Source organism: Channa argus, chromosome 11 (genome assembly GCF_033026475.1).
Source record: "Channa argus isolate prfri chromosome 11, Channa argus male v1.0, whole genome shotgun sequence".
Taxonomy (NCBI): Eukaryota; Metazoa; Chordata; class Actinopteri; order Anabantiformes; family Channidae; genus Channa; species Channa argus.
The window spans coordinates 12,301,445-12,327,254 of NC_090207.1; the positions used below are offsets into that span (position 1 = coordinate 12,301,445).

Below are 25,810 nucleotides of genomic sequence, written 5' to 3' on the forward strand. Positions count from 1 at the left end.
GGTTTTGGAATTCTGTGTTTAATGTTTTATTTTAATACTTCATTGTGCTTACACTTTCATCACACAGAGCACTAAGGCTACAAAATCATAACTGAAAGTGTGTCAATTATTAATGATTAAATTGATATTCATTGCTTCATTTGCCCATTAATCGTTCAACTAAATTTTACTAAAACTAAAAGTTTTTTTAGGATTTGTCCAACCACAAAAAGTCATTCAGAAACTGCAACAAGGTAATGTTTGCTTCATATATTGCATAATGTCAAGAGTAATCATTTCTGATCCTGAGAAAATTAAGCATTTTAATGATTGAAATTGAACTTATAAATACGCATAACTTATATTAAGTTGGTTTAGAGGACATTTTCAGTTGTTGGACAGAAATTGATTTCTGCTTCTACTGACACTGAATTTTGGGTTTAAAATGGCTGATTTGAATATTGTATCTTAAGTATTAAAGGTTTATAACATGCACCTAAATAGATTAACAAACGTTATTTCTGCTCATCATAAATTGTCTGGCAACTTTACATCAGTAAATTGACCAGGTTAGTACCTAACAACTGCAAAAAAAACCCAAAAAACTTATCATAGAATCTGCCAAACTGCCTTTCATGCTCCACCAACCAATCTTATAGTACAATCTTTACACAAAAAACAAAGTATTTAGATTACACTGCTTTGAGGCAGGTTTAGCTCCTCTGAAAACATGTCTTATCACATAAAAGGTTACAACAAGGTCAAATCTTTGTCATCCTTGGTTCCTCATCTGTGCACAAGGACACACACACATATGGCCCACACCCTCCCTCAAATGTAATCACATATACACACCTCAACTCAGCACTGTAGAGCTGTTTTTGTGACGTGACTCATCTCCAAACCTCTACCCGAATATTTTAGGAGCTTCTAATCCAGTAAAAAACCCTGGCTACTCTCATATCTCACACATCCAGACAAACTGGCATGTGCACACACACACACACACACACACACACACACACACACACACACACACACACACTGTACTGGAGATTAAACACCCATCAGTCAGGCTGCAAGAGACAAACACACAAAGGTTGTCAAGTGGATCCCATACGCACATATCTGATGTTGGAGTACTTGTCTTGTGTGTCAGTTAAACCCCTAGGTCTTTGAGAGCAAGGACACAAACATTGGAATAGAAAACAGAAAGACCTTGACACAACCACATAAACTATTATTCACCACTGTTTCTCAAAATTATCTTTAAATGTTACTTTGTGCTTGTGTGGGGTTATTTTTAACTATGATTTTTTTTACCAATTGTTGTTTTCTTTAACGGTCAACACCACTGCAGAGCTAAAACTGAAAGCCAATATTTTACACTGGAGGTTAAGTAATAGAAAATAATAACAAATTAATAAATTACAAATTAGCACAAAGCCTGCAATGCTGCAGCATAGACACTATTTGTTTCTCGTAAAAAAAAATATGTGTTTTGTCTGCATAATTCCAGCTATGCAGACCATACTAGCAAATGAAGAAGTGTAACCGCCCCCCCTTGTGTTCATAATTGAAATGTACAAGTTTAGATATTAGCAGAGAAAATCCAAATTAAAGAAGGTCGCAGACTGGTTTGTATTTAATGTGTCTTTACTAAGACAGGTGTGTTTTTAAGCTCTACACCATCTCTGAGAACAACAGTATGTGTTACAACTTCTCTAACAATAGCATTTGCTGTTTATCTATAATAATTGCAAACTGAATATCTTTGGGATTTGAACTTTTTTGTTATCCCAGACAAGTACTTTCAAGTTTCAAGTTTTTACATCAGATTTAAACTAAATTAATATATTAAATTTTATCTATTGATATAGTAATCATAAAAATAAAAAATAATCAACATATTTAAAAATAAATATTATCAGCAGAGTACTGCCCAAGAATTGCACTGCTGCACTTGCTGTGGAACATCTGAACATTATAGTGACCATGGATGTAGGAGGCGAAGAAAGAAATTCTCAGGCATCATATGTTAGTGCAGTGAAAAACAGACACATAGGGTTTCTAAGAACTGATTGACCTATGCAAATTAAATCATCAACGTGTTGTAGGTGTCTATTAATATTCATAATAACTTTTTGGCTTTGCAAACATCACCCTGTTTGGAACTTTTTGGAGATGAATCCTGCATTGTAGTGTCTGCCTCAACACACAGAAGCAAAGGAAAGTTGCAAGAACAGATTGTGCTCCTGTTTTAGCTTGCTGACTGACCAAGAGTGTGAACCCTCAGTCTCTGAATGTTAAATGCTTCATTAGATTACAGTATGTCCAGGTGGCTGAGATGAAACTTGTACAAGCTGAGATCTATGGTGACTGCACAGATATTAATAATACATAAAGACAAAAAGGACATACAGTTCCCTCCTAATGTATGTGTGCATTTTATTAGTTCTCACTTAATAAGAAGAAAACCTATGTTTTTATGTATTTATGTAGTCCAAAGTCAAAATCAAATAATTTCCTCACGTGGCTATACAGTCTGTACATCATATGCCACAGATTATCTTTAGAATTTTGATTTGGGTAAAGAAAAACAAGTAGTGGACCAAAGGGTGACTTTTGTGCCAAGACTATATATAATTTACTATTGCAAACAGAATTTATATAGAAGTATAACATACAGCACTTTGTAATCAGGTAGATAGTATATTTAAGAGTTATTGTGTATATACAAATACAGCATTTATAGTATGTGCATTTGCTGTCTTTTCAGATCAACATCTACATGTGTGTCAGAGACTAAGCAACTGTTGGATTGCAGTAGTGAGGTCTCCTCCCGTGCTAATGAGGGCCTGAAGGTTTGCCTGTCTGTCTCTGAAGCCCATTGAGCTCAGCTGCTCTAGCTCCTCCTGGAACTCAGCCTCCTCACAATGGACCTTAAAGGATATGACAAGAAAGTCAATTAAAGACAGAGTTGTTAAAATAACAAAATCATAAAGAATAAATAAAGAGGTCGGGTGGAAATAAAAGCAAACCATTCCATTTGACAAAATGTGCATCTCTTATGTTAAATTGGCCATACTGTATTTTCCTATTTGATCACAAATAAATGCATAATAAATGTTTATGAAAGAGAAAACACAGCTGCACTGCCCTCTACAGGTTACCATTTATAAGTCTGTTAAACTTCTGACAACACCCTGAACGTCACAGCTGGACGTGGTCAGATGTGGTGTAAGATAATATCATGCTGCTGCACCACATCACTGTTGGAATGGTTTTGGGAACATCATTTTTCAAAACCTCCAGGTTGTGTTTGTGCTTTGTACAGTGGGCTCTGAAGCTTTGTAAGTTCACAATAAGGGAAATGTTGTAGCATATTCTAAATTACCACATTACTGGTGTCAGCCAGTGCCCGTAGCATCTGTTGTACAAACTGCTGCTGCTGCTCTGTCACCGTAGCAACCTGAGGACCATTCCCTGATTGGCTGTTCAGGACAGAGGCCGACTTGAGCTCAGGGGCAGCATTACCACTGGCTTCAGTGTTTCCAAGTCCAGACCTACAAGAAGATGTGCAGGGTTACTCTTAAAACATTTTACACTATATCTATACCCAAAAACCTAAATCAAAAAGATGCCTTTTGATTGAGGTGTGATGTCTGTTTTTATGTACAGAGGTATGAGGTCAGGAGCCTCTGCAGCCAGAGTTTGTAGGCCTTGGTGGATCTGTAGCACAGCTTCCATAGCTCTGGGATTCAACAAAGCTGACAGCAGCTCTGGACTCTGCATCTGCAAATCATTGACAATTAATAATTAAGTATAGTGTTAGAACATAAAGAATCTTCACCACCATGACTAGAATGTTTAACAGAATGTTTTAGCATTGCTAAAAAGTTTGCTTGTTTTTTATTTTATTTTTTAAGAATGTGTGTGGGTTATCAGTTCAAGAATAAATACTGTGAATGTGTTCCAATAACAGTGGATGACGCATGTATCAAACAATTACCATTATTGATTATATGTGTGCTACAAGACAGCTGCTAAATAAAGATTAACAGTGAGAGTAATCAGACCTGTTGCAGGAAGAGAGGAAGCTGCTGTCTTATCTGCTGCTGCAGCTGCAGATTTCCTGAGAACAATGGGTGACTCAGCAGCATCTTAAGGAGTCAGAATATAACAGTAGTATAGGTTATAAAACCAGTCCGAGTGTGTGGAATTTGTGGGGAGAGATTAAGAGGGTATCTAAACAAAAAAGGAGGTGGGACAACAGCAATGATGTAGAGATCTCAGCAGATGGCTGGTAAAAACACATTTGAGTGCCTGCATTTTGTTCCCTGTGATGGATTTGTGTGTCACCTGTGCAGCCAGGTCAGGGTTCTGGCTGAGGCAATTCAGAAGACTACTGATGTATGGCCCAGACAGCAGGCTCTCCATCAGACCTGGACTCGCCAAGATTTCTTTCAGCAATGACTGCATGCCTGACACCAGAAGGAGGACACCACAAAATAAAGAACTGATCATGAAAAGTGAAAATAATAATCAACACAAATAATAAAACTTTTTAACTAAATTAATCAGATGCACTGTACTTGTTTTTTTGTGATAGATGGCTTTAGTTGTCTGATTAGGTTTTTTAAAAAAGGTAATTTCGTGTGTAAATTTGTGGATTTGTGGTTTTGTACCTGCAGTTTGCTGAGGGTTTGGATGAGCTCTGGGTGTGGCTGACAGTTCTCTAAGAGGATCTGTTGAATCACTGCGGAAAGATGTGGTCTGGCCCCTCTCTCCTTCAGGTGTACATGTTTTATTCACCACTGGGTGTATCTGGTTTTAGAGAGTGGAATTGTGTACACAAGCATGGTTTGGCCAAATCTAAATAGATAATTCAGGGAAACTTCATCCTTAGAGCTTTACCTGTGGTAGTTGTGCATCATGTGTCTGTATTTTTCCTTCAGCCTGTTGAGGACCATCAGAATGATCAGTAACGGTTTCAGGGTTGTCCTGCTCTGGCTGCAAATCGTCTAGTGCTCGGTCTTTGTTTTGGATTGCGTCCTGTATCATGTCAGGGTTCCTCACAAGCTCCAACACCTGGAAACAGAAGTGAGTTCAGGAAGACTTTGAACATGTGAAAGAAATTAGTGAAATAGAGAGCAGCTACGTTCAAGGTGCAGTGAAATGAAAAATGACATACATGTCTTACCTATTCATGTTACACACAGAGAATATATGAAAAACACATGCTGAACTGACATATTGTAGTGGCTGCCACTCACAACTTGATCTGTACCTCTAACGGGATGAGCCTAATCTACACCCACCTGAATTATTCCATCTGTGTTGTTAAGCACTTCTGGGTTTCTCTCTAGGTGCTGCTGTAGTTGGGGATTGGACAGAATGAGCTGCCTGGTCAGTTCAGGACTGGAGGAGGAGGAGAGGGTGCTCTGCATGAAGGGACTGCTCAGAACACGGCACAGCATCTCTGAGTCAGCTGGCACCTGCTTTTCCATCTGGCACTGGATTGAGGGGAAGAAGCCAGGTCCGCTGTTTGTTAGGCCAAGATTGTCCAGATCTTCCACTATGGTAACAAGATCAGAGTTAAAAGAACAGGAGTATGTACAAGCACTGGAGAGCTGAGCTGAATCTGATAATTCCACAGCAGCTCTATAAGCCAAGAGAGACAGCACGGCAAATGTGAGGCATGGAAACTGCTGTTAAAAAAGCAAAATTAAACACAAATGCACCAAATAATTGGAGGCAAGGGGAGGTCTTGTGATCTGCATTACCTACCCAGACATAAGGGAGAGGTGGGAGAGGGTGTGGCGTTGTCATGGTCATGGCCAAGAACAGCTCTGAAGTCGGTTTGGATCTCTTCTGAAGACCAATCATCGGTGGGTGCAGCCGATGACTGCTGGGGGCTGAGAAGCAGGGACTGAATTAGAATGTAGAATTCTAGATGTGTTGTAGAAACACTGTATGAATCTACTTCACATGTTTTAGGCACATGTTAAGTTTATGTAAACTTGTTGAACACACCAATCCAAGACATCTTAACAATAAAAAAAAAAAAAACACATTTAACTGAAGGCTGATGTGGGACAAAACTGATGAGCTATTAATGTATAATAACTTGCTGCACTTCATGTATTTTTCCTGCACATTTAGTTGACATTTTTTCAATGGGTAATCATGGCTAAAATGAAAAAAATATTTAAGAAGTAAATGTTGTACTATAGAAAATGAGAATACAATCACAAACCCGAGACATTGTGCTAATGCCAGATTTCAGAATTGTCAGTGCCATTAGAAACGAAAAGACAGACCGTCTCTGAGCGACAGAAGCAAGTGACTAGTTTCATCTCACAGTCCTCTACTGGTTTTTCAGTAGACAGTATCTTTGTATAAAAGGTACACACACTCTACATTACTATAAATAAAGGTGAATTTATGGGGTTTTAGTGCTTGTACCTTAGTAGCATGCACAGGCTGACCAGTTTATCCTGTCCTCTAAGGTGACTCAGGACTTCTGTCTCTCTGAGGACCCGGCCCGAGTGGATCAGCACCAGCTGCTGTGCTGAGGCTCCCATGCGCTCTGACAGTCCCAGTTTCAACTGCATGTTTACACACACAAATATTATAACGAAGTCACTTCAAATCAATTTTGCGCACTAAGCTGACATGCAGTCCAGACACAGCGCGTGCGGTTGGTCTCCTACCTGTCTGACGGTGCAGTCTCCGCTAACGGTGAACTCTTGGTTCTCCGAGAGACTTTTCACAGCAACACGGATCCTCACATTCCTGGGACATTCACCCGGTGCTGCAAGTTCTGCTTTCTTCACGTCTGACATCTCAGTCCCGTCTGCGCAGACGATGAAAGATGAGCGGACCAGAGCGCACGAGCGGAGGTGCTAGTCTATCGATGACTCGGCAGAAACGTGTGTTGACGTGCCAGCTCCGACAAGGAGGTGGACATGCAGGACTTTTCGAGTATGGGAGGACACTGTGCGCCTTGTTAACGCTTATATTTGACCGTTTAAGTTGGTGAGTCATTGTGGCTCCAGTTATGTAACGCGCAGTCCGCTTAAAGATATAGTACATCACTACATCACGTACATACACCGAATGTCATTGTTGCGTCCATGCAAATTACTTTGCCAACTTCAATAAAAATAGAAAAGAAAAAGAAAGTCTCCAGTCAAGTATGTCCATCTACTTGCATTTCATTTGCAATGTTTTGTTACGTTCTACAACACAAACTGCAATAGCGATACAATCATTTTTGTAACCGCCTCCAACATATTTTAATGTTACATGATCATGGAGCTTATTCTTATTTTCATGGCTGACACCTGGAAGTTTTCCACTGCAGAAACCTTCAACAGATTACTGTGCTGATACATCGACCACAGCTGGGTCACTTCTGTTATAAACTTGATATGCTGCTTGATATGTCCCGTTGCCATCATCTTGGAAGACCTGAACATCCACCTGGACACTATAAGGCCACTGAAGTCCTTGCACTTCTGAACAGGGTTGACCTGAGACTGATCCCCACACCCCTAACCCACTAAGCTGGCAACTACGTGGACCTCATTCTCACTTGGACGTGCACCACGGAAATCATCTCAGTCACTTCCTTGGTCCCCGTAACCCCGTCCCCCACCACAGGACTTCTCCATTCTTGATAAAGACACCACCACTGACAGCTTCTGCAATAAACCTGCCACCTCTCTGGATAGTCTCTGCCCCATCTTTCCGATGTGCTCCTCTCTCAGCTCCTAATCCACGTCTCACTGCCAATCTGTGGTCAATGCACTTCAGGAGTGCTGAGAGGAAGTTGCACAAATTAAAGACTGTCAGTTTGTGCTGAATATCAGGGACTGCTTGAGTCTTTGTCACAGCACTGCCAGGGATAAAACTGAATACTACCAAAACTAAACTAGTCAGCAGTTGTCCACTTTCAGCGACTCCTCTACCCCACTCCACATCCTCTGTTCTCCACTCTAAGTACAATGCATCAACCCCCCTCCTCTCTCACCATCCTACCACCTGTTCTCTGGATCCCATCCCTTCCAAGTTCCTTTAAGCAACTGCACTAATCACTGCCATTACATAAATCATTTGTATATCTCACAACAGGCACTTTCCCTAGCTAATTTAAGAAGGCCCTTGTTGAGAATGAGACCTATCACTCCTCTTCCATTTCTGGCCAAGGCCCTTAAATGGGCAATCTTCAATCAACTTTTACATTTTTGTTCTCAAAGCAACCTCCTTGATTTCAACCAGGTCACAAAAACACAAAAAACTACTGATTGTTGTGGAAACCCTAAAGGGTGCAAAAGCTGTGGGTCAGTCTTCTGTCTTAATCCTGTTTGATCTATCTCCAGCCTTTGACACGGTGAACCATCAGATCCTCCTGTCTGCATTCTCCGACTTGGCATCTCTGGCATGGCCTCGTTCTTATCTAGACGAACCTTTTAAAGGCATCTTGTGAGGAGCACATTTTTTAACTTTCACAGCTTTCCTACCTGTGTGCCACAGTGCTGTTTTCCATTCCATTATATAAACCGACTCATTGTGCAGGCGCTGGTCATCTTGTCTATGATCCCACGATGGTGGAATGAGTTGCCAAACTCTGCATACTCAGCAGCCTCACTCCCCGCATTCAAAAAAAACTGCTCAAAAAAAACATTGTGTGAAAAAAAAAAGCACTTTGTCTTGATGTTTTTTCCATGACTAAGATTTTTGTTCACTTTTACCTCACGACTTTTTGAATAAGGGAATCTGCCAAATGAACAAATGCAAATGTTATTGTTTCTAATTTTTTCAAGCCTTTACTTGGATTTTGACAAATCCTGTTCTTATTATCCATAATGCCAGGAAGTTTCAGATGGCTGATATGCCTACCCATAAAAAAAAATAAACATTGAGCCAATACAAATTCATTTTGAATTTCAGAGAAATATGTAATATTCAGCAAAAGAAAGAACTGTTCACTGAGTAATTTATTTACTTTGCAGTGAGAAAGACAAAAAAAATACATTACACATCCATCATGTTGGCATTAAAACCCACAGAAAGATCAGGCACACATCTTCCAAAAGTATTAGAGAAGCAGTGGCACTCTGCATAGGGCAGCACTGTGCTGAGCCACCACCCCAGCACAATCATTGTAAAAAGCTTCTGTAATTCTTGCTGGCCTGCATAACGCATCCTGGATTGTAACCCGTATGTGTGGGAAATTAGGGGGACATGCATTTTATGCTGACATGGAGCCTGAGCTTAAAAACTAAATACAGGAAGGACAACCCGGATTATAATCACTAGTGTTTTTCACCAAATGTTCATTTATTATATTTGCAATAGTCATAGATCCATCTCTGAGCCTCTCTTTCCCTTCTTGTTCCCCTGCAAACCAGAAAAGCCCAGAAAGAACACAATTAATGTATAAGTGTGACAAAGACCTAATTCAAGTTAGAAGTTGATAAATCAAAAAGAAAGATCTAAGAGAAAAATAAATTCTAAACTTAGGAATTTTGGGTAGTGTATATATTTCATCATCAGCAAGGGACACAGCTTAAAGAAAATATGCAGGATATTCTACTAAATCCACAGATTGGATGAACAAATACTACAGATTCAACCATTATTCTTTGCTATGGTCAAATTTCTATACTCTAATCAGATGTAAGTAGATGAAAAAGTACATATTTTCACACTTACCTGATGCTTTGGCTGTTCTGACTGCAGACCTTTAACTTTAGATCTTTCTTGTTCAAGAGCAGCATGTAGTAATGTTACCTTAAAAAATAAAAGAAATAAAAAAATACAACTTACATATAAATGAGTATTTATGTACAAATCACTCCCACATGCACCATTCTGTCATAATCTTTATCTTACTAAACCATACCTGTGATGACAGTTCCTCCTTGATATGTAGTAACTCTTCTACTAATAGAAGGATTTCTGCTTTATCCTTCACTGAAGGAGAGAGATTCAAAGCGGACAGACAAATCACATTAAGTCTCGATTAGGAAAAAGCAACATAAAAAGAAGTCAAAATGAATAAGCGGCTGTGTGTAATTTTTTTGATAATCAAACTCACTTTCTCCCTGTTGGAGCATCTTAAGCAGCTGGGCGTTTCTTGCTTTAACCTCTTTGTATTTTACCTGAAAAAGTGGTGAGAAAGAGGAAATAACTTTTGCCACAACAGAAAGATGATGAGAAGTGGAACATGCTACTGTGGTTTAAAGGGCTATAGCCATGACTTTTTCCAATCTAGAAATGTGTCATCATTAGTTCCATTAGAATCTAAAGGAATTCAGAGATTAAACTAACAATAACAAAAGGTACCCAGATCTATGTTTTTAAAAATAAGTGTCACTATCACAGCGTAGAACTTTACATTACATCTACCCTATTTGCTGTTTCAATGATCGAATGCTTTCAATAATAATAGTATTACTTTACATAGCGATGTTTAGCTTGTGACTCTTACACCAGGGGATCAATATTTTTTTTATTGCCTAGTGGCTTCAGTTCAAATAAATACAGCAAAAGTACAATATTTCCCTCGAAAATGTTGTGAAATTGAAAGATAGGGAAAATTTAAATAAGCAAGTAAAAGTAGAAATATCGCAAAATTGTACAATACCTAAGTAAATGTACTTATCTCCCCCACCAATGGAGGAAGAAAAAAAAAAAAAAAAAAAAGCTTTTCTGCAACTTTTCAATATAGTTATTAGGAACGTAACTATCCTCAATCTGCCCATTTTATGTTTTGTTTCGTTTTATTTGCTTTAAGATCGCAGTGTTTTTTCTGCTATACGCAGCTGTAATGATAAACCATTGTCAGTATTTTCTTAATTCCTGGTTTTAACAACACCATCAATATTAAAGCAAGGTGAGCACATCTTTGCTTTAACAAAAGAGACTGTAGCCTAGAGGCATAAAAGCACCTTTAAGACAACAAACGCATACCGCAGTTAACAATAGAAGGCCTTTTCTATAAATGGCAAATTGTGTGAGATTATAATCTGCTAAACTAAGTAGATGAAAATTGAGTGCGTGCTTATGACAGCTGACCTCCCACTCTAAGATGGTCTTTTTTAACTTATGAATTTCCTCGTCTTTCTTCTCCAGCTCGTACTTCAGCTGTTCAGCTCGGGGGTCCTAAAAGAAAGGACAGTGAGACAAGAATAAGTCGGAACAGATTTATACATCCAAGTCCGCTACGTAAGGAAAATAAAAGCTGAGCGACATCAGATTTTCTCAGTCACTTAAAACATGGATAGATGTGTCTGTAAGGGCAGACCTAACAGACTAATAAAGACAACTTTTGTGTTTGTGTCTGTCCACTCACCTGTTCATGTTCTGTGGACGTGTTGTTTTCCTGACCCTGGCTGTTAGCGTACTGTTCTCGTCTTTTTTCTTGTTGGATAATCCGACTGACGTCATCTTCCAGCTTATTAAAAAAACGCTCCTCCTGCCCAATACCTAGTGCTGGGTTAGCTGCTCTGGTGTCCTGCATGTAAATGTAGTCAGTGTTTCAACAGTGGTGTGCGACATAACAGGTGGTATTTGGTGTCAAATAAAACATTGTACATATTACTTATAGATAATAATCATTTTAAACTGTATTTTTCTACAATATATACTTTTGCTCACCTCTTTCTCTTGTTTCCTATTCAAATGTTCTGCAAATAGATTAAGTAAAACTTAATAAATGTTACTGAAACAATTTTCCTTGAGAGAGAAATACAGTTTCTCCCCTGAAGAGAGTAGAGATTATAGGTTGTATCCTGGGAGCCTGTTGGTCTATGGTCTGCAGAATATAAAATATATCTGTTTCCCTTACCTACACTGCCTTCCGCCTGGAAGTCTTGCAGTGAAACTGTCTTTTTGTCTTTTGGCTGCTGATTCTTCTTTTTCTCCTTCTTCCCACCAACTTCTTTTCCTCCCCTTGACTTTGGTGAAGATGTGTGTGTAGTGTTCTGCCAATTAAAAGCACATCATTTGACATTAATTTATAACTAAGATCCCTCAAGTGCTAAATTAATTACTACATTGATTATGGTTTTTAATCAACACTGATACCAAGTCCCTTATAACCTAGAAAATAATTTTATATTCATACAATGCTACTTGCAATTATTATGACAGAGGAATCGTTTTCCACTGTTTAGGATTATAAATCAAACAATAACTATGAAATGAATGTGAATGTGTGATAGTAATGTAAAAACCTGTGTAAAAGTTAAATTTGACAGCAGTGTGTGAGAATTCTGACGCAGTCATTTCTGAAAAAATGACATTACGCTAAGTTTCAGACAGCAACTCTGACAGCAAGTGGGAAATACTGACTATAAGAAACCTTACATTTAGAGTAACACTGAGATGAAGGGTGCAACAAATTAAGAGCTAGAGACTCTGACAACTACGCACCAGCTAATATGTAGTTTAAAAGAGGTGAACAGGATGTACCTGTTTTTGTTGTTCATACTCCAATTTACTTAGAATCAAGGCCTTTTCCAAGTCTGCTTCATATAGTTCAGTGGTAATCTAAAAGGGGGAGGAGGACAATGAGCACAGCCACATATAGGGAAACACTGAGTAATGTCTGTAAGGTAAGACAAGCTGGCCTTTCTAATGCCTGCAACAGAGAGGACTTGGTGCAACAGGAGAAGGAGAGGGGTGACAAGCAAATGTATCTAAAATCTAATGCAATAACCTGCTTCTGGATGATTCACATAAAAGATGCCAGTACAACTACTCATCTAGCGCTAACCCCTGATCGACTCCATATATCCAGTGAACATCATTGGCCAGGAGAGGCTGTTTTCTCTTACCTGCTCATCCCTCTGCTTCCACTGCTGCCACCCCTCTGAAGGTATATCGAGGTCCCCTGATGGAGGACTGAGAAGTTCACTGGCTATTTCGGACAGGGACAAACACGGAGGCGGGGCAGAAGACTTCTGAGGAATCTTCTTGAAGGCCAGATTACGTAACTGGTAGACAGAGGGACAAAATTTAATCCAAACAATGATTTAATGACCTTAAATCAGGAGCAGGATTAGAAACTGTATTTGTGCCTGAACTTCTTATTGCCCTTCGGGGGGTAGTAGGTATTTGTTTTGGCTAGCTCGCCCTTAAATATAAAAAAGGTAATTATGACAGGGGGAATTTATCTGTTTAAATAAGAGTTAAAGGTGCTAAAGATATGTGTTGCGTATTCTCACAATAACTAAATCATTTGGTCAATATAAATAAAAAAGGAGAAAAAGGGAAAAAAAAGTTTTACATTTTTAATAGTCTGTCAACTTCATATGCTTTGTATATCGGGACCAGAAGAGCACATCTCAGACATTTCTGTGTTGCTTTCAGTACATAATCAGTTAGTCATTTGTTATTTCATCTATGTATTGACAACTATTGTGCTACGGAGAACTAGTAACACCGGTTACATTCTTAGTTAGCACTGCATCAGCACTAAACAGCAGAAACTCTCAATTCCCTGTTCCTTGCTGGAGCGTAACATCTGCCAGCACCTTGTGCAGTTTCAGTTAAGGTGAAGTGAAACAATAAAAGGAGCACAATCACTATTTATGTCTGCCACAACAAGGAGGCCACGTCTGCAGCTTGATAAGCCACATATGAATACAGGAGAGGGGGACGTGAGATCCTCCTGTCCCAACAATCACTCACTTCGTTTGCCTCACTCTGCTGCTGTTCCTTCTTCTTCTTTTTCTTGTCTTTCTTCTTGTCGTTGCCCTGAGCCGCCTTGCCCCCGGCTGCTCCTGCCTTTGCTTGCCGGGGCTTCCCGGAGGCGTCCCGTCCGCCTTTGGTGGTGGTCTTCCCGTGTTCTGAGGTATCGGAGTCCGAATCCGAGTCGATCTGGAGAAGGGCGAAACGGGAGGCGGTGGTGGGGACGGTGATCATTGCAGACGATGCCATTGCGAAGATGAAACTTGCTAATATCCTAATAAAACGAGATAACAAAACAGGTCAGTATGGAAAACTTGAAGCCGACCATAAAATGAGCAAGCGCCTAGTAGAAGCCTCTTCAAAAACAGAAACATCAACATATTTAGACCAAAATCATTGACGTTATTTAGCTAAAGCGATGTGTTATACCGTAGCGTGAAGTATGTTCTACCAAAAAAAAAAATGCAGCAATTCGGATAAATATAGGGGATTTACACTGTGTCGTCGCTAACAGTCTTGTGACAGACGTAGTTAGCTTTAGATAGCAGCAAGTTAACCTAGCCAGCGATGTAACGCTTAGCTGATTTGGTTAGCTTCTAACGTTAGATAAGTGCCAAAATAATGGCGTATAATGCCAAAAACACATTAATGGATTTGCTTTGGTGTTCTGCTTTTCGTTAACTGATCCACATGCGTAGAACCAGTAGTACTAAAGAGAAAAGTTGATTTAAAAAAATACTTTCACCTGTTCGTGAGAGGACTATCGGGTACCGTTCACTTGCAACCAGCAGCGAGCTTCTGTGTACGGCAGCCCAGCAGTGCCAAAAAGTCGCAAGGCAAGACTCTGAGTGGCGTTGCCAGATGTGACAAAGAAGTCTGCTCACAGTATACCGCCGTGACTGTGGGCCGCAAGCTAAGCATAGTTTGGCCCAAATCTGTTCAAAATGTGGAAATGAAATTACACTAAATTAAATATTGTGTGCACCATTGGGTGTACATACATGGCTACAAGGCAAGTATTTTGATACTGTAGAAAAAGTCAAAGGTATATTCTAAAGAGCTATTATTTCTAAATTGTACAATTTGTTGGCAATTATTGACGCCCCTGAAAAATGAAAGTAATATCCTATTAAATGTACACATGATCAGAACGTCTTGTATTAGGATGCCTGAATCCACCTATCACTTTCATCTACTGCCTCACTCCTCTGCCTGCACACCCTGCAGGTTGAAAATCTTTGGGAAATACCACAATAACACAAACCCTACATACTCAAGTGCTGTATTGGAATACATTTAGCAATGTTTAATGGTTTCATCAGCAGAGTTGTTGTTTCTTACCATCTAAGCTATTCATCGGGTCAGTGGCAAGATGACTCCCATCCAGAGTGAAACAGATGCAAGCATTTAACCTCCAAGAACACAAGAGAACACACTTGAAAGAAGTGACACTGCCCAATGCAGGACCAGAAGCTCCCATAGAGTAGAATTATAATACTGTATAAAATACAAATACACAGGTAAAGTACAACTATAAAAAAAAATATAATAGAACAAATACACATGCTTCTTTTTCTTTCTTTATTAGATGTGAGGAAATATTAATCTGAAAGACACAGAGCATTATCCAGATCCCAGCTTGCCTAAAACTAAGGTTTGTTTGCCATGTGGTAACTTGATTAATGGAACACAATACAGTATGTTGGGGAACTTGCATTGCTCTATGACTCCATGGGTTAATCTATCCCTGGGTTAGGGTTAAGGGATGGAATGAGCCCACACATTATAAAGTAAAAGTGATATAATGGAATGCAGTTTTATTAATTTCATTTTAAGTCATTCATTTCATGTGAAAAAAACATTTAACAATTTAAACAATTTGTAAAGATGCCAAAACATTAATGAGCTTAATATCACTGTGAAGAAAACATACAGTATATACTGACCAATTAGGTGGTAATTATTGCTGACATATTTGATTACATTTATGAATAAGTAAACATGTTTGTCTACCTACTTGTGTCTGTTTTTCTAAACTAACTAGTTTGTAAGGGTTCGAAAGATAGTGAATTTAATTGATATACCTTGTGAAAACAGTAAAATAAGCTACGATTTTATGTTTATGAATGTTTATTCAATTCAGAAGTGCTGATTATTGCATTTTAAAGTATTATGCCATTCTCATATAATGCAGATTAGGTTGTCAGCATTTAAAATATAGTATGTTAGAAAGACTCATAAATTGCAAATGTAGTTTTTAGAAACTTGAAACTCTTAAACTAAAATCCCTAAATTAAAGCGACAAAAATAAATGTGCAGTGTTGTACATTTTTGTGGTGAGAGCTGAAACAAGTTTGCAATTTTCCCAATTTTGGTATTCTGAGAACTGAGGCACAATATGTTTAACAAAGGAAAATATGGGTTTATTAAAAAAAACTGAAGACATAAATTGTTCTCATTATTTCATTCGGCAGCTTTTCATTCTGGGAAGTAATGGAAAGCAAAAGGAGTTTTCTTGAATGAAGAATGAGCGCTTTCTTAAATATTTTCCAACAAGCATAACATGCAACATTTCCATAAGATATTTAAGATTAGAGAAACGATTGTTACGTTTTAAGAAACACTACCCATTCTTTACCACCAAACTGGAATCTGCTGTACACATTACTGTGAAGAAAATGCAATGATTTGTTAATCTCATCAATCCATATTTTATTCACAATAGAACATAAACAACATATCAGATGCTGAAACTTAGAAATGTTACTATTTCATGGAAAATATTAGGTAATTTGGAATTCTGTTTTTCTTCATGTTTTCTTCTATCCTCCCTAAGGGGAAAGATGGGTATCTGTCAATCACTCCCAGCGCTGTAATATGACTGTTATGCCACAAAAACACTAGCCACAGCTTATCATTGCTGCTTATATTATTTATATCCAATATTTATTTTAAAGCATATAAGGGATTTAGTAACGCACGACAGAGCTGCACATAAAGATAGGTAATTTGAATTCAGAGGCCGAACATGCCGCTTTTGGGCCCCCTGGTGGCTTGGGGCCCTATGCTTTTGCATAGTCCACAATTAACAAGAAATAAAGGTATTCTCTTTTTTTAACTTTATTGCCATTAAACAAGTTTACAGACATGCTGATGTACAGTAACATTTCACAAACAATAACAACAACAGAATCGTGCAAGGGAGGAATAATTTAACCAAATATTTTTAACATAGTACATTTAATCGTTTTTATGGCCTTTGTATTTTCTAAGTAGTAGAATGAAGAAATGTACTGTTGGAGCTCCCTAGAGAAGACTATGAACTGAGGTGTTTTGCTAGTGAATTTACATTTATGAATATGAAATGTAGCCAGTAAAATGAGCAAATTTGTGATATACTTCCGAGTTGTACAGTTTGCAGTCTCTAAACAGTAAAATGTTCTAAAATAATGCAAAATGTCTGTGTTTTTTTTTTTTTTTTTTTGTCGGCTTATCCGGTGAATTCATGGTCGTCACAGCGGATCATTTGTGCAGTTTTGGTGGTATCTCTCTGAACTAGATTTTTTTCTTGCTATGAGGTTGTACGGACAGCTAAATTTCGCCTGTAGAAGAATGCACCGGAGTAAGAGGAAGTAGTACATGGTGACTTATCCTTGGTTAATGCTTAAATAACATGCACATGACAGACGAGATGTCTCCAAAAACCTTTGCATAATCTCCGATTGTAGCAGGAATGTTGTACTGCAGTAAAAAGTCCTTATAGGTATGTAGGGAAATATCCCCTTTGAATAACTGATCAACTAAGAGAATGTTATTTTGGAACCAATATTCACGAGAGATTGATAGATTTGTGTTCATACAAAATGTCTTGTCTTCTGTTGTTCCATATAAAATATGTATGGGGTGGAAAATTATGCTTGTAGTTAAGTGACCATGATAGAGAAAAGCATTTTTTCAATTTCTTTGCTGATTTTGTTGTCAAGTTCTAAAGCAAGAGCAGCTTATGTTAATCAAGAGATTCCTTCAGCCTTTGTGGTCAAGATTCTGCCTCTGAAGGGGAGATCCTCTTGAAAGCCATGGGTTTTTTCAATTATGGGGTTGAAATTCAAAAGCAAGAAACTGCTATACTTCTTTGGAGTCATCTGGTACTGAAGCAGTGCTGGTATTGACAACAGATTTATTGAAAACAGATTGTCGCCTCCTTTTGGCAGAACCAGAGACCTGCAGGTCAGCTGGGGTGATCTGTCTCAGCTCTCTGCGATACAGACGAACCGGTGTCATTTCTAAACTTTCCTTACAGTGACCTGTCTCTCTTTCACTCCCCTCCTGTGAATGTGTGTGTGTCTTTTTGTGTTCAAGCATTGTTGGCTTTTTTTGCAGTTGGAGCTCAGAAGGTGAGGGCGTTTGATGTAGTTTCTTTATATTAGAATAGTTCTTTTGGTCAGCTTGCTCAGCGTGTATCTTCGCGTATGTTGTTACAATATGTGTCCCTGTCTGTACCTCTTCAGTGTGTGTGTGCGGTTTGTTTGCTCTTGTTTGAATCTGCATGTTTTGTGGTTGTCTGTCATTCTGTGTTTGTGCTGGCTGATCGTCCTGGTGCCCAACACCAACTAACACACCATCTGGGTGTAGGGCACTAAGAACGTCCTTGAGTTTCTTTTTGAGCTGCCGACTGGAACTTTTATAGAAAAACAGCTCTTTCTCCAGATGCTGCAGTCTCTCACTGATAGCCTGGTGTGCCTCTTCTGTAGCACCCTCTAAATACACACACACAGAGGGAGAGAAAAGTAAACTAACTGCAATAGTCAATATACAATTTCTGTGCAAATATTATGGAAAGGGAAAGAAATAAACAATGTTAAATAGTTGCTCAGGCTGATTGTTTTCCTCACCTTGAAGTTTCTGCAGCAGTAGCTGGATGTTGTTCTGATAGTCTCTGTGCTGTTGGGTGAGCCTGAGGTCTGCATCCAGGGCCAGGCGCTGCATAGAAACCTGCATCTTTTCCAGCGCTGACTCTTGCTCACCAGCTAGGAGTTCCAGCTCTTCACAACGCAAACGCAAATGGCGTTCCGCCTCACGAAGACTAACAACCTGGAGAGGAGGGCGAAAGTTGGAAGAAGCCAGAGAATATTGTAGAGTAACACATATTACTACACAACATCATTACAAGGATACTGGATAAATATTGTGCATTTGTACCAGAGCAGAGAACACATAAAACTTGGATGTAGAGGTGAATATTGTACACAAGCATTTTGTCTTACCTTGTTGAAATATTTGACAATTAGCTCCAAAGCCTCAGGTGGGGAGAGTTTCTTCACCTTCCTGATGACGTCACAGAGTTGAGCAGGTTCAGTGCTTTGTGACTGATGTGAAGAGGAGTCTGTGATTAACAACTTGTTCTGTTTTTCCTGGATGGAGAGGTTTTTAAATTCCAAAGCTATATCTAGAACTTCAATGGCTTCATCCAGTTGGAGCAGGTAATGCTCCTCCTACACGACACATACAAAATCAACAAATGAAAGAGAAATGTACACAAATGAACAATATAACAGTACATAAGGTCTAACACAGGAAAGTTTCCCACAGCCTATGAAATCTATAAATCATATGGTGTTGATTTAATTGTAATTCAACATGTATGTTTTCGCTCTGTCTGACCTCCACATTTAGCACTTTATTTCCCTTTAGCTGTGCATCTAGGGTGTCTCTTCTCTTTTTAAGCATGTCTCTCTCCTTCTCCAGTTCCTCTTTGGTGAGTCCTCCGGTGGGTCTGGTCTGCAGCTGCTCCTCTACCGACTCCAACTGCATTGACACATGCAGCAGGTCCCGACTCAGCACCTGAAAAGACAGTAACAAAACCTTCCATACTTTATACGTTGCCCTTATCTATACTTATCATTGATAAACAACTTTTATTACAATAGTTGGTAAATCACAAACAAATTTTACAATAAATCCCACAGGGGCACACATGTATATTTGCTGACCTGACTGGAATGTAGCACATTGATCTTTAGTTTGTTTTTTTGTTGTAGACAGGCTTCTCTGTGCAGTAGCACCTCTTCTCTCCTCTTCAGCTCTTCCTCCAGTTCCTGCAGCTCTGCTCTTTTCTGAAGCACCCGCTCCTCCTCCACCTCAAGCCAATTACTGCCACACAGCTACAGCAGGAGGAGAGAAAAGGGGAATGGAGAGAAGACAATGTTAAAGAGGCAGCAATAGTAATGAAAATTCTTTTGAAAGAAACCTTGTCAATACTTAAAAATATGGAGGAAGAAAATGTAAAACAAACTTTTAAACAAATTAATATTGATTCTAGATTTAACAGCAGTTTTTACCTTTTTCTCCGACTCTTCCTGGTGATTTCTTTTCCCCACAGTAAAATCTCCCGCACTTTGCTCCAATAAACAAAAACATAATGAAGTTAACAAATATTTCTGCACTTTTGTATTTCCTTGTGATGTTGTGTGGATGATATGCATAAATGATATGGATGAATAAAAAATAAATGAAATGGTGTGGATGATATGACTTCCACCAAGGTTTAATTTGAGCCTAGATTAGGGTTAATACTATAATTTAGGAAAATTGGTCTCAAAATAATAAAATCACATTTTCTATTTAAACCTTTTTAAATCTAGGTAAAACATAAATGTCAAAACTATAGATCTGAAAGGTCATAGACAAAAAGTTGTTTAAATGTTTTGATCAAAAGAAGCAAAATGTTTCCACAACACTGCACTGAAAATGAATATGTTCATATTGTTTCCTAATGCACCGTCTAGACAAAATGTTGCTGTATTTTAAAAAACAAACCCCATTTTGGTAGATTTCTGTGTTGTCGTCACTGGTCTCGTTCTGCTTCTTAGCGATGGCTTGAAGCTGTGCTCTCTGCTTCCTCATGTGCTGCAGGCTTCGAAACATTTCAGTTCGGATCTCCTGGCTCTGCATGGAAAGTTGAGCCAACACTCCGGCCTTCCTGCCGTCGTCACAATGTTTCACATGTTGGATAACTGCTTGGGCCTCCTTATCTATCAAAACAAACACACAAACAAAAAGAACCCCACAAAAACACATTTAGTGATGAAAAAAAGTGGCATTGTTCTTAAATCTTTATCAGGTTGCAGGAAACTACAAACTAATAAATGGAGCCAGGACTACAGGAATACACAGTATGTAATAATAACAAACCAGTTTTTTCAAGTTCTTTGATGAGCTCCTTTTTCATGCGCATGTTGACAGACAGATCTTGGATTTTTCTCTGTGTAACACTTGCTCTTAGTCTTTCCATCCTCATATGGCTTTGCTTGGTGCGGTTTTCTTTGGTCCCTAAAAAGAAACAGCAGCTGACAGTTTGAAAAGGAAGTGCTCTCAGACATAACTGGAATTTCACCAAAGAGACCAGAAAGGATACCAATATCAATAAAAAAAGACAAGTCAGAAATGTGTAACGTTTACCTGTAGCTCTCTCCGGCTGCTGTAGTAATGTATTTTCATGAGATGATTGTTCTGGCACAAAAGGTTTGTCTTTCAGAATTGATGTCATCTGGTGGTTGGTCCATGTTTGGTTTAAAGAACGCCTGCAGTAACATTAAAATATTCGATTAGGTTCACAATTCCAGATTAAGACACTACTGTAAGATAGACAGGTTTTCTAAATACAAGTCTAATTTGTGTAAAACTTATAACAATAGCACAATAGTAGAACACTTTGAACTTCTGTTTTGCTGCTGTTTCATTACCAGTAGTAATAAGTAACATCTCGTTTCGCGTTAAAACAACAGAATTTAACTAGAAAAGGCAATTTCCAAGGAAATTACGTGGGAGAGCTGTTAAGTCGCCCGGTAGAGGCCGACCGCTCAGAAGCTGCTGAGAGCAGAGGCGTTTGCACGTTCAAAGCCGCAAACGCTGAAGAGAGATAAATACAAACAAAAAGAGAAAAAATAAGATGACAAGAAAAGGAAAAAATCCAAAATCCCAGGAAAAGTTGAATTCAGAAAAGAAAAAAAGTAGAAAGTAACAATGGAGGAAGTAAATAAGTAAAAAGTTGATATTTAAAGTGTAAAGAAACAGAAAAAGAAGCAAAGTAAAAAGTTGCTATTGAAAGTGTAAAGAAAAAAGTAAGAAGTGAAAAAGCAACAACTTGATTAACAAAAGTGGAAAGAAGTAGTAAGAAACAAAGGAAAAGGTAAATATTCCCAAAGGTAAAAAAACAAAGAAAGAAGCAAAGGAAAAAAGTTGCTTTTAAAAGTGTAAAGGAAGAAGTGAAAAAGCAACAACTTGATTAACAAAAGTGGAAAGAAGTAGTAAGAAACAAAGGAAAAGGTAAATATTTCCAAAGTTAAAAGAAACAAAAAAAGAAGCAAAGTAAAAAAGTTGCTATTAAAGTGTAAAGAAAAAAGCTAGAAGTAACTACTTAGAAATGAAGGAACCATTTTAATGCTGAAAAACTGTTGAAAAAAAAAAAGTTGAAAAGAGCTTTTAATTTGAAAGTGTGTTTCCTGTCTGTGTCTGTGTGGTAGTTTGTGAGTCCACTGAAGGGAGACTTCAAAACAAACTCATTTTAGCATTTAAATGATCTACTCTCCTTTCGGCTTATCCTGTGAGTTCAGGGTCGCCACAGCGGATCATTGTCCGCATGTTGATTTGGCACAGTTTTTACGCCGGATGCCCTTCCTGACGCAACCATCCCCAATTTCTACCGGGCTTGGACCGCATCGCTGGGGAGGGGGAATGAGCTGTTAGGGGTTCAGTGTCTTGCCCAGGGACAACTGCCTTTACCAACTGAGCTATAGCCGCCCATAGCATTTTAGCATTTAAATGATAAATAATTAAAATAAGAATGATAAAAGGCTTTTATTCTGAAAGTGTGTTTCCTATCTGTGAGGGTGTGTGTGTAGGGAAACTTCACCACAAAGTCATTTTAGCATTTAAATGCTAAAAAGTGGATAAAATATTATGAAAGGCTTTTATTTTGAAAGGGTATTTCCTGTCTGTGAGGGTGTGTGTCTGTGTGTGTCTCCACTGTGTATGTTGAGGGAGAAAAACTCAGGTAAAGTGTGTGGACACAGCTCTGAGGCTGATTACATGACGTCATGCAGCTGTGTCCGTTACCATGACAATGACTGCTGCCCGCTGCCTGCCTGCTGAGTCATGTGAGCCAAATGCAAAGGCAGGCTGGAAAAGTGCTGAGACTATGCCTCGCAAAATGCTCAAAATATGAAAAAGTATTAGTCCTATCGAAACAATTCAAAAACTGTGAGTGACAAAAGGCTTCAATGAACACACTGATGTACTTTATTTGAAGATACTCCATAAAATGAAGGCGTGGTGGCGATTTTAAAACAGCCCCCCGTTTGTGATTTGATTAGAATTTAAGAACCTCTGTTATAATGGGCTCCAATGGGAGTTTTGACGGCACTCTCTCTGCTTCTGGACACTTGGAGAAAGAACCGTCAGTCCTGTGACTATGAGAGTTACATTTACTGAAAGAACACAAAAATACCTACATTCTGATGTATAGTTTGTTTATGTAAGATTAAAGTTGACTGAAGGAAAGAAGGAAAAGAAGGAAAAAAGTTGCTAAAAGTGGAAGCTGAAAAGTTAGAGTGCGTGTGATGTCACCCACTCTAGCTGCTCCAACATTCCGCAATACACACTAATGGAAAAGTTGAAAAAGCTCCAAAAGTTGCCTAAAACTAAAACTGCGATTATTCAAAAAGTATAAAAGATACAAAGAAGCTGATCAACACAGAAAAAGTTGAAAGGGACTAGACCCGTATAAACTTTAAATGAAGTTTCTACTCCAAAGTATGACGACACAAGAGGCAGATGAAAAGTGGCAAGTTGAAGGGAAGTTTTAAGTGGCTTCCATTCATTTTCAATGGGAAGAAAAGTTGATAAAAAGTGAAATATAATAAAAAGTATAAAAGTTATTAATGAGAAAAGTAATAGCCCACATGTCCTAAAAGAGACCTACGATTAGGAAGTGGAACGGAGTTTCTACGACAAACCGTCTAGGAGGAGATAGTGACCGAAAAACGGCGAAATAAAAATAATAATAATAATAATAAAGAGAAAGGATCTCAATAGTGTGAGAGCTGTGCTTACAGCTCTCCCACTAACTAGAAAAGGCAATTTCCAAGGAAATTACGTGGGAGAGCTGTTAAGTCGCCCGGTAGAGGCCGACCGCTCAGAAGCTGCTGAGAGCAGAGGCGTTTGTACGTTCAAAGCCGCAAACGCTGAAGAGAGATAAATACAAACAAAAAGAGAAAGAAGAAGATGACAAGAAAAGGAAAAAATCCAAAATCCCAGGAAAAGTTGAATTCAGAAAAGAAAAAAAGTAGAAAGTAACAATGGAGGAAGTAAATAAGTAAAAAGTTGATATTTAAAGTGTAAAGAAACAGAAAAAGAAGCAAAGTGAAAAGTTGCTATTGAAAGTGTAAAGAAAAAAGTAAGAAGTGAAAAAGCAACAACTTGATTAACAAAAGTGGAAAGAAGTAGTAAGAAACAAAGGAAAAGGTAAATATTCCCAAAGTTAAAAGAAACAAAGAAAGAAGCAAAGTAAAAAAGTTGCTATTAAAGTGTAAAGAAAAAAGCTAGAAGTAACTACTTAGAAATGAAGGAACCATTTTAATGCTGAAAAACTGTTGAAAAAAAAAAAAGTTGAAAAGAGCTTTTAATTTGAAAGTGTGTTTCCTGTCTGTGTCTGTGTGGTAGTTTGTGTGTCCACTGTAGGGAGACTTCAAAACAAACTCATTTTAGCATTTAAATGCTAAATAATTAAAATAAGAATGATAAAAGGCTTTTATTTTGAAAGTGTGTTTCCTGTCTGTGAGGGTGTGTGTGTAGGGAAACTTCACCACAAAGTCATTTTAGCATTTAAATGCTAAAAAGTGGATAAAATATTATGAAAGGCTTTTATTTTGAAAGTGTTTCCTGTCTGTGAGGGTGTGTGTGTGTCTGTCTCCACTGTGTATGTTGAGGGAGAAAAACTCAGGTAAAGTGTGTGGACACAGCTCTGAGGCTGATTACATGATCTCATGCAGCTGTGTCCGTTACCATGACAATGACTGCTGCCCGCTGCCTGCCTGCTGAGTCATGTGAGCCAAATGCAAAGGCAGGCTGGAAAAGTGCTGAGACTATGCCTCGCAAAATGCTCAAAATATGAAAAGGTATTAGTCCTATCGAAACAATCCAAAAACTGTGAGTGACAAAAGGCTTCAATGAACACACTGATGTACTTTATTTGAAGATACTCCATAAAATGAAGGCGTGGTGGCGATTTTAAAACAGCCCCCCGTTTGTGATTTGATTAGAATTTAAGAACCTCTGTTATAATGGGCTCCAATGGGAGTTTCAGACGGCACTCTCTCTGCTTCTGGACACTTGGTGAAAGAACCGTCAGTCCTGTGACTATGAGAGTTACATTTACTGAAAGAAGACAAAAATACCTACATTCTGATGTATAGTTTGTTTATGTAAGATTAAAGTTGACTGAAGTAAAGAAGGAAAAGAAGGAAAAAAGTTGCTAAAAGTGGAAGCTGAAAAGTTAGAGTGCGTGTGATGTCACCCACTCTAGCTGCTCCAACATTCCGCAATACACACTAATGGAAAAGTTGAAAAAGCTCCAAAAGTTGCCTAAAACTAAAACTGCGATTATTCAAAAAGTATAAAAGATACAAAGAAGCTGATCAACACAGAAAAAGTTGAAAGGGACTAGACCCGTATAAACTTTAAATGAAGTTTCTACTCCAAAGTATGACGACACAAGAGGCAGATGAAAAGTGGCAAGTTGAAGGGAAGTTTTAAGTGGCTTCCATTCATTTTCAATGGGAAGAAAAGTTGATAAAAAGTGAAATATAATAAAAAGTATAAAAGTTATTAATGAGAAAAGTAATAGCCCACATGTCCTAAAAGAGACCTACGATTAGGAAGTGGAACGGAGTTTCTACGACAAACCGTCTAGGAGGAGATAGTGACCGAAAAACGGCGAAATAAAAATAATAATAATAACTAGAAAAGGCAATTTCCAAGGAAATTACGTGGGAGAGCTGTTAAGTCGCCCGGTAGAGGCCGACCGCTCAGAAGCTGCTGAGAGCAGAGGCGTTTGCACGTTCAAAGC

General features: G+C 38.5%; 3 protein-coding genes and 1 long non-coding RNA gene across 5 annotated transcripts in view; 1 reads left to right on the forward strand and 3 right to left on the reverse strand.

The window, feature by feature from the left end:
- Positions 1 to 1,259: 1,259 nt before the first annotated feature.
- Positions 1,260 to 8,012, reverse strand: LOC137135740 (ubiquilin-1-like). The gene is made up of 11 exons (XM_067520268.1): positions 6,696 to 8,012; positions 6,448 to 6,590; positions 5,770 to 5,897; positions 5,301 to 5,557; positions 4,897 to 5,070; positions 4,668 to 4,806; positions 4,342 to 4,463; positions 4,059 to 4,142; positions 3,659 to 3,774; positions 3,377 to 3,545; positions 1,260 to 2,921 (listed from the first exon to the last, which is right to left on the reverse strand). The coding sequence occupies exons 1-11, from the start codon at positions 6,825 to 6,827 to the stop codon at positions 2,778 to 2,780; spliced, it is 1,608 nt and encodes a 535-aa protein (XP_067376369.1). The 5' UTR covers positions 6,828 to 8,012; the 3' UTR covers positions 1,260 to 2,777.
- A 954-nt stretch (positions 8,013 to 8,966) lies between these two features.
- Positions 8,967 to 13,935, reverse strand: gkap1 (G kinase anchoring protein 1). Of its 2 annotated transcripts, XM_067520269.1 has the most exons (11): positions 13,687 to 13,935; positions 12,831 to 12,989; positions 12,466 to 12,543; positions 11,840 to 11,975; positions 11,650 to 11,678; positions 11,345 to 11,506; positions 11,068 to 11,154; positions 10,088 to 10,151; positions 9,893 to 9,963; positions 9,703 to 9,780; positions 8,967 to 9,387 (listed from the first exon to the last, which is right to left on the reverse strand). In XM_067520269.1, the coding sequence occupies exons 1-11, from the start codon at positions 13,933 to 13,935 to the stop codon at positions 9,346 to 9,348; spliced, it is 1,155 nt and encodes a 384-aa protein (XP_067376370.1). In that variant the 3' UTR covers positions 8,967 to 9,345. The 2 variants fall into 2 exon arrangements, with proteins under 2 accessions (XP_067376370.1, XP_067376371.1); XM_067520270.1 differs by lacking the exon at positions 12,466 to 12,543.
- LOC137135743 (uncharacterized) lies at positions 13,852 to 19,834 on the forward strand. The gene is made up of 3 exons (XR_010915488.1): positions 13,852 to 13,985; positions 19,432 to 19,538; positions 19,725 to 19,834. It is a non-coding gene; the product is annotated as an uncharacterized lncRNA (long non-coding RNA).
- The window catches only part of LOC137135738 (kinesin-like protein KIF27), a 29,531-nt gene continuing 18,461 nt past the window's right edge, over positions 14,741 to 25,810 (reverse strand). Inside the window, exons 7-15 of the mRNA XM_067520263.1 lie at positions 21,145 to 21,266; positions 20,878 to 21,015; positions 20,503 to 20,717; positions 20,025 to 20,084; positions 19,677 to 19,847; positions 19,348 to 19,527; positions 18,951 to 19,178; positions 18,579 to 18,777; positions 14,741 to 18,443 (exon numbers count right to left, since the gene is read on the reverse strand). Of these exons, the coding sequence (XP_067376364.1) occupies positions 17,809 to 18,443; positions 18,579 to 18,777; positions 18,951 to 19,178; positions 19,348 to 19,527; positions 19,677 to 19,847; positions 20,025 to 20,084; positions 20,503 to 20,717; positions 20,878 to 21,015; positions 21,145 to 21,266 (1,948 nt within the window). The 3' untranslated portion in view covers positions 14,741 to 17,808. The remainder of the gene's footprint in view (positions 18,444 to 18,578; positions 18,778 to 18,950; positions 19,179 to 19,347; positions 19,528 to 19,676; positions 19,848 to 20,024; positions 20,085 to 20,502; positions 20,718 to 20,877; positions 21,016 to 21,144; positions 21,267 to 25,810) is intronic.

What these genes read in the sequence shown, in the direction of transcription:
- gkap1 (XM_067520269.1), bottom strand. Translation starts at nt 13,935, where the DNA reads ATGGCATCGTCTGCAATGATCACCGTCCCCACCACCGCCTCCCGTTTC. An exon ending in GGAAGCAGAGGGATGAGCAG is followed by an intron (nt 12,544 to 12,830) that starts GTAAGAGAAAAC and finishes TCCCCCTTTTAG; the next exon opens with ATTACCACTGAACTATATGA. An exon ending in CCAGGCGGAAGGCAGTGTAG is followed by an intron (nt 11,679 to 11,839) that starts GTAAGGGAAACA and finishes ATCTATTTGCAG; the next exon opens with AACATTTGAATAGGAAACAA.
- LOC137135740 (XM_067520268.1), bottom strand. Translation starts at nt 6,827, where the DNA reads ATGTCAGACGTGAAGAAAGCAGAACTTGCAGCACCGGGTGAATGTCCC. An exon ending in AAACCCTCAGCAAACTGCAG is followed by an intron (nt 4,464 to 4,667) that starts GTACAAAACCAC and finishes TTCTGGTGTCAG; the next exon opens with GCATGCAGTCATTGCTGAAA. An exon ending in GCTCCTGACCTCATACCTCT is followed by an intron (nt 3,546 to 3,658) that starts GTACATAAAAAC and finishes ATCTTCTTGTAG; the next exon opens with GTCTGGACTTGGAAACACTG.